This window comes from Ipomoea nil, unplaced genomic scaffold, assembly GCF_001879475.1.
Source record: "Ipomoea nil cultivar Tokyo-kokei standard unplaced genomic scaffold, Asagao_1.1 scaffold2480, whole genome shotgun sequence".
Lineage (NCBI taxonomy): Eukaryota > Viridiplantae > Streptophyta > Magnoliopsida > Solanales > Convolvulaceae > Ipomoea > Ipomoea nil.
In genome coordinates this window covers 3,126,414-3,135,000 of record NW_017618908.1, presented here as the reverse complement: position 1 = coordinate 3,135,000, position 8,587 = coordinate 3,126,414, and the positions used below count along the sequence as shown (strand labels likewise).

Genomic DNA, 8,587 nt, shown 5'->3' with positions numbered 1-8,587 from the left:
AACTGCATCAGTATATTGCCACAATGCAAACATAATAGTATTAAAACATATATAAAATAAAATAAACCAAGTCACAACTTCACACATGCTTGTTAACTTATTTTAGAATAAATTCAATTATATTATTGATTGTCATGCAATATAATCTCATAAATAGTTACCAATCAACTCACATAATTAATTAAGTCATGACAATTCATTAAATATTTAACAGTAAGAACAATTAAAAAATAAAAACACTTATAATAGTATTAACAACAATGTTTATTGTTGAATCGGAATTTAGAATGCATTTTAGAGGTGGGGTAGAGTTTGATAATTATATATACTTGGAATTATATTGTAAATATAAAAATATATTACGTATACCTTCAAAATATATATATATATATATATATATATATATATATATATATATATATATATTATAGTAATAACGATTCACATACAGAAACGCGGAATCATGCATCCTATTAGCCTTAACAAATTATTATTACTATAATTACTGTTAATATAATTTATAATAATAATAATAATAATAATAATAATAATAATAATAATAATATAGTCTCTATCTCTATATATATTAAAGCAAAATAATTGTCCCAAAAATTTTCCCTCCAAATGTGAAAACATTTATTGTATTCATATTAATTTATAAATAGATTCATGTAATTTAACACGTTGATCGAGTAAAAGAAGAATAAAGAAGAATATAATATTAATTACTATTATTATTATTATATATATAGATAGATATATAGATGATAGAAATTATTATAATAATAATAATTCACATACAGAACGAATTTTTCACATACAGAAACGCGGAATCATGCATCCTATTAGCCTTAACGAATTATTATTCGATCCTATAATTACTATTTACTATAATTTACTATAATAATAATAATAATAATAATGATAATAATAATAATAAGAATAATAATAGTAATAGTAATAATAATAATAATAATATAATACTATAATACTATACTATAATAACGAATTAGTCAATTTATAAATAAATTCATGTAATTTAACCTGTTGAGTAAAAGAAGAATATAATGTTGTTGTTGTTGTATTCATATTAATTTATAAATAGATTCATGTATATATATATATATATATATATATATATATATATATATATATATATATATATATATATATATATATATAGATTATTGTAATTATTATAGTAATAATAATTCACATACAGAACGAATTTTTCATATACAGAAACGCGAAATCATGCATCCCTATTAGCCTTAACGAATTATTATTACTATAATTACTATTTACTATTATAATAATAATAATAATAATAATAATAATAATAATAATAATAATAATAATAATAATAATAATATAATACTATACTATTAAATATATATCTTTACATAACTATATTCCACTATGATATATATACATATTTTTTATATATTTCCAATAACTTTACATTTTATAAAATATATAACCGAGATTAATATTCTTTTAATGTACTGAGTCAGTTTAGAATCATTTTTCATTTTCAGTCAATTATTAATAGTCACTTCATATTTCAATTGACCTAAATTTCGTGTCATTTTTATTCTCAGTCCAATAAACCACCGTTTTCGAGCCAAGTTCTTCGAGTGTAACCAAAGATAATCACACCTTTCCCTTCCTAATCCCCTAGTGTTATATGGACCTTCAAAACCAAATTCATTTCAACTAAAAGAGCACAACACAGTACCCAATATTTTGACAGAAACACATTCCTAAGACATATCACAAAGATCTTAAACACTATTTACTTCAAGAAATCCTCTTCTCTAATGCTCAAACCCTCAAGCCAACTAGTCCTTTGTCGGTAGGGTCACAATACGTGATTTTACCCAGTACAAACCCTCAAACCGGATAGGATCACAATGCGGGTTTACCCTCACGGCCTCACACCCTCACATGTTAAAAAAATTGAATAGCAGAGACATCATTTTAAGTTCAACTAATTAATATTAAATTGAATCTAAAAAGGATCAGCATTTCTGGGATGTTTATAACCATTTATACCTATGCATCTTCAATACATATCATATTTAATAAAAACACCATGCTCTTGATTCCTAGTTCCATTCCTAAATCACAGACCAAATAGAGGACTTCCTAATACTGATGAGAGACAGCTATAGTCAAGAGCCCAACTTGATATCAATACATGGTTGCAGATGTACATTGGCACAAGGAGAATATATATATCTTATGTATATACATTGGCAGTACCTACAAGAACTTTGAATTAATGAAATAAACACAAATTATTTAAAAATGTTTTCACCAATTCTTTTGCAGATCAGTGCATGACAAATCAGAGAGTGATGTGGAGAGGAAAATGTGATGATCACAACATATCAAGACTTTTGATACCTCAATACCTTAACTAAGAATATTCCTTATCTGTATCCTACAAGAACCTGTGTGACTCAAGTCTGAAAGTCTTATATCACATGTTTTTTCCCAATCTTCTCACAATAACTTACAATCTCCTCATTAGTATGCACCCCAGTGTTCTGTAACTTAAAGCTGCCATTTTTTTTGGGTTATTGCTACACTACAACTAGATTCATCTGATGTTGATGAATCGAGGCGTGGGTTCATTCAATACTCCTTGATGCTCGAAGGCCTGCCCATCCCATGTCGTAGCGCTAGTGTGACATTGCCATTTTGCTGAAAGCCAAGTTACGATAGCCATTGTCAAAGCGAGGATAACAGATAAAATATATAGGATACGAGATATGGGAGGTTAGGGAATAGGGGACCGACCTTGAGGCAGAGATTCCTAGTTGTATCGCAGATAGGGTAGTCGCTGGGGCAACAATGTCTACCATCGGAGCAGCAAACACCCGAATTGGATGCACAACATTTCCACGAAAAGCATACGCCTAAAACTCTCCAAGCGCAGCAGCAGGTTTCACCGCTGTCGCAGAAGGTGAAGATGCTGCATTTAGTAGGACCAGGGCCGGGGCTAGGAGGATTAGGGCTCGTCTTAATTGGGTACGAAGCGAGCGTGTTGATCCCACACATCCCTTCCGGAGTGCCAGTGTTACGTTGCATGTACATGTAACCCTTGATTCCCCAACTCGTTCCCCACGAGTTTTTTACAATCCAATAATCAACGCCATCCTTAGAGTCGTACCCCACAATCAATACGGCATGATCTAAATCTGTTGAACATGGCCCGGTGAATATCCCCTGAAAATAAACCACATGGCATTACGGAATTTGCTTAACAAAAATTTTCAATGAAAACGGACAACAGAACTTTTTTACGGGAACCAACCCCAGAATACAACTGAAACGCTTTCTCGCTGCCACATATACCAACGCTCACAGGCTGAGAGGCGACCGCTTGTAGTAGTTTCTTCTCATTGCCTGTGGGTACATCCGTATATCCATCAATGGTCACAACATGTTTTTTCAACTGCAACGTAAGCTCACTGAAGATTAGAGAGGATGAATATGTTTCACCAAATGCTTTATATTGAATTCAGGTTATTCTTATCTCTGCATAACATTAAAAACATGAAACTGACGGAAATAATATGAACAAAAATGGATCAGAAAAAAAAGGAAAGATATCAAGAAAAGAACCATGTACCTTATCGTTGTTGCACTTATTATCTTTACCCTTATAGGAGTAATCATCTTCAGTGTCGATACCTTTATTTTTAACCACGAATTCATATGCATAGTCCATCAACCCACCATTGCAGCCACTATTATACGTTTTGTCACAGTCAATTAACTCTTGTTCAGACAGGCTAATAAGAGATCCCGTCACAATTTGGTTAATACCCTCTATTGCACCCGTGGCCGAGAATGACCAACATGCACCTAGAGATTAAAAATAAAAAAAATAAAAAAAACATCGAGTCAGCTTGAACAACAGCAGTGCAGCTCAAGTATAGACATTAATAACAGTTTTTTGAGCACTAAGTCGGTACTTATTACAGACAAAAACTTAAAGATGACAATTAGGAAAACTAAAAATAACGAAACCAAAAAACCTTCAAATCCACCAAACATTGATTCCGCAATGCAGAAAATCTTATGCCCTAAGCGCTAGTGCGCTAAACACAGATCTTCGGAGTTCAAATCAACATTTGGAGCAAACAATTCTTGCTTGGTGCCTTTGGGGCTTTATATAACCATATTCCATATCTGCATTACTACTTGCATCGTCTAAACTTATCTTAAATGCTGCATTCTGCACCGCTGCAGAATCATTCGTTACCATTCCAATCATATATCACCTTAAATGTATGTAATTGACAGCTATTGCGAGCAGAGGTGTCTAAAGTATACTCTCAGTAACAGAACCACAACCGAGATATCTAATTAACATTTTCCATTTTTGGCACACTCTAATCTAATTCTCAATCAACAAAAGCAATTCTCAAAAGGCAACACATCATGTTTTATGCCCAAAATAATGTCCAAATCTTTTCAGCAGATATGAAAATCTCAAAACACACTACATAAAGCTCTAATCTTTTTCAGCAAATGCAAACTGCTCAACACTCATTTATTGGGACAACCCCAATCGTAGAGATTATACCAAATTAAAGCATGGGCTCCAATTCAACTAAAAGTCTAAGCTGATAGTTGGATTGCACATTAATGGTTATATGCTCAAACAGTGTGGACGCAGTGAACAAAAAAAGAAATTTGCTTTATAGATTCATGTGAAAAATACCAACATACCACAACTGCCTTGATCTTTCACCTCTGTCACAGCTCCTTTAGCCCTCCAATCCAAGGAAGCAGGAACATCAGAATCTCCGACAACATTGGACCCAGAATCCGACCCTCGGTTCAATCTGATCAACCCATCCTTCCCAGAAGCCGAGAGCCCCAGGTAAGCCGCCTTGAACTCATCGTGGGTGAGATCCGCGAAGGCATTGAGGGCAAGGGTATAGCTGGAATTCCCGGCGCCGTTGTGCTTCACGACATAAACATAGTTATCCTCGAACACACCCAGCCTGTGCTGCCTTTCTTGATCCGAGGAGTACGCTCTCCCATGCTGCCGGCACCAATCGTCAAACAGGTCGGAGATTGACGAGGATGTGCCAAAGGGTGTCTGAAACAGTAACCCAATCAACAGAAACTGCCACACCCAACCCATTCCTGGGAGACAAAAATGGAAACCCCCAAAGAGAGAGAGAAAGTGAGGAACGTTTGTGTGTTTTTTTTGTTCTCTCTTTGTGGTGTAAAAACTGAGTTTCCTAAGAGTGTGGCGAGCCAAGGAAGATGAGAAACATGTGCTGTGCTTATTGGGACCAAATGTCTTAGAGGAATTCAGTAGATTGACAGTGACTCCAGAGGAATTGAAGAAGATATCAAAAAGATTAGGCAATAATAATAGTTAACTTTTCAACTAATTTTGATTTATTCGACTATTATTAATTATTTAGCACAGAGAATTAACGGGACGTTTGATTAGAAAGAAGGAATTAGCGGGAAAATAAATTGTAATTCGGTGGGAAAAGAATAAAGTATGAATTCAAATTACGTTGTTTGATAGGGAGAAATAGAATTATTAGAACTGAGAAGGAATTAAGTGGTATAAAGACTAAAATACTCTTGTGTAATAATAATAGTAATAACAATCAAGGGTAGTAATGTCATTTCATATGTTTTTCCTTTCTCAAATTCATTGAATTGCAATTCATGGGGAGGGAATTCCAATTATGTGGAATTGCAATTTCCTCAAACCAAACAATGTAATTGAGACATCTACTGAATTACAATTCAACTACAGCTAAATTACAGTGAACCAAACGTCATGTTAATAACACCTCCACTGAAGTAGGAACGTTCAAATAGTTTTTTTTTTTTGAGCAACATTCAAATAGTTTATTGTTTCAAAATACTAAAATTTAAAAAACTGCTCAAAACAACTTTATCAATTAACTTTTATATAAAATAATTTTACATTTAATCAGCTAACAGTTAATTTACGAAACAATTTATTACAGTCAACTAATATTATCAATTAGTTAAATTTACTAACTTAATCAGCTAATAGTTATTTACCAAACACACTCTAAATAAGAAATTTTGGCAATCAATTAATCCCACAAGGATTTGGATTTTCTTTGACAATTTTTATTTTTCATTTTCGTAAATTGATATTTTCAAGTTTAGAAATCTTCCTTTTTACTAATTTCACCTTCTTTTTTTTTCACACCTTACTAATTTCACTTTGAAACTCTTTGATGTATACAAAAATTAAATATAATAATGGCATGTCATTGCAGCGTTGAAGGTTTGATTATGGTAAATAGAATTTCATGTTAAAAATTTTTGAATCTTACTTTATGAATACTACTAAGAACGGATTAGCTTTGTAATGGTATAAATAAAATATAATAGTGAATTGACACATTATAATGTGGATGAAATAATGCAAATTTTCTTAAACTTAAATAGAAGTTTGTGAATTTGAGTGCCACTAAACATGATTAATTTGGATGAGTTAAAAAAAATAATATAAAAAAAAATAGTATGTGTTTCGTTCAAATTATAAAATTGAGAAATAGTATCACTCTGTCCTATTTTATGTGTCTTATTTATTATTCATTGATCAAACCAACTCTTTTTTGTCTTATTTATTTTATTTATTAGTATTTTTTTTTAAATTTAATTTTGTGTATTTAATAATACATTTAGTATAGTTTCTAAATACATAAATTTTGTATATTAATAGATTAAAAATAATTCCCGTCAAGTGTTATTAACTGAATCAGACATATAAAATATGAAAAAGAGAATAATTTATACACTATTTTAATAAATTATTTTTAAAATATTTTTTTTGTTTGGATCCAAAGGACTGGGGATAACCCCAGTGCCTATGTTAAATTATTTTTGAAACCTTTGAAATAATATTTAATCCAACTAACTCATTGAATCCTATCACATCACTCCCACCAGTACAAAGAAAACAATAAATATTCATAAATGGTCACCTATGTTAATTACTTTGTGATCTAGTGGTATTAAGTGATTATTCACATTTGAACTTCAATGAAACAATATTGATTCTTTATGTTTTAATAGATTGAAAAAGTATCCAGTATCGATAAAGTAGGTTGATAAGTAGTTATGAACAAATATTGCATTACTCGCAAAAAAAAATCACATGGTTGGAGTGGTGATAGCTCAATTGTGAATCGTTCCCAAAAGTTAAAATAAATGTAATATGATTTTCTTCATTTGTTTCCGATGAGAGAAACTCATATAGAAATTTGAATATGTATCTACAAATTTAATAAGAGCGAATAATGTTAGGCCCTTAACTGGAACAAAAAAAATGTCGGTACTAATTGTTTCTTAAAATGAATGGTTCATATTATTTTGATTTTAGTATCTTTTAATGATTTTCCTTATTTACCCTCTATTATATTTTTTTTCCTTAAATAACCCTAAATTCCGTTAGTTTAAACTTTAGTAACGGAATATTCCGTTAACTATTTATTATTCTTAACATACTCTTAATTTATATAAGGTTTGAGGTTCGAACCCCATCCCAAGTAGAGTTGGCATAATTGTTAATTAAACATATATTATGAATTATGAATATTATATTTGTATAAAATACTTGATAAATAAATATGTTATTTATTTATTTATTTATCAAGTATTTTATACAAATATAATAAATATTAATATTTTGTTCAATACTTTCACATGATTACCTACGACACAAATCTCACAACACATGAAACATGTAGGGAAAAAACTATTACTACTAAATATCAATAGGTGTTTGTACGTTAAAGAGTTCATATTACAACTAAAATCTCAGTCATATACACAGCAAGACAAATCTAAAACTTCATACACCCTAATCTCATTGCATGATGAATCCATCTATGCTTCTACCAGTGACCTAATTGCACATGACACACTACCAATAAAAAAAAAAAATGTACTGAACTCTATGTTCATAATTACTGAACTTCATATTCATAATTATTGAACTCTATATTCACAATTACAGAACTCTATGTTCATAATTACTGAACTATATGTTCATAATTATAAAGGTATATATTCATAATTTTTTAACTTCATATTCACAAGTATTGAATCTCTATATTCATAATTACAAAACTATATGTTCATAATTATGTTCACAACTCTATGTTCATAATTATAGAACTATATGTTTATAATTATGGACAATTTTAGAACCGTGTCCACCTTGCAAGGTGGACACGGTTCCACAACATAATTTGCCCACTTTATTGCTCTTATTACTTAAATTAAAAAATAAATTAGTAACTACAACAAAAAAAAAATACATACGCATTTAATTAATTTAGAATTAGATGTCTCACAACACATATCAACATGTGTTTGTGAGATAAATTGTTCATAGCACAACTAAGATCTCGTCATATACACAACAAAACAAATCTAAAACTTCATACTCCATAATCTCATTGCATGATGAATCCTTCTATGATACCACCAATAACCCAATTGCACATGACACACTACCAATAACAAAATAAATAAATAAATAAAATAAAGACAT

The 8,587-nt window shown here is 30.5% G+C and overlaps 1 protein-coding gene across 2 annotated transcripts; it reads right to left on the bottom strand.

Annotated features, from left to right (window-relative positions):
* Positions 1-2,291: 2,291 nt before the first annotated feature.
* Positions 2,292-5,383, bottom strand: LOC109152887 (zingipain-2-like). Of its 2 annotated transcripts, XM_019300565.1 has the most exons (6): positions 4,747-5,383; positions 3,641-3,876; positions 3,323-3,463; positions 2,806-3,234; positions 2,603-2,709; positions 2,292-2,559 (listed from the first exon to the last, which is right to left on the bottom strand). In XM_019300565.1, exons 1-5 carry the CDS (start codon positions 5,165-5,167, stop codon positions 2,641-2,643), a joined length of 1,296 nt encoding a protein of 431 aa, XP_019156110.1. In that variant the 5' UTR covers positions 5,168-5,383; the 3' UTR covers positions 2,292-2,559; positions 2,603-2,640. The 2 variants fall into 2 exon arrangements, with proteins under 2 accessions (XP_019156110.1, XP_019156109.1); XM_019300564.1 differs by having other exon boundaries at positions 2,292-2,709.
* Positions 5,384-8,587: the final 3,204 nt, after the last annotated feature.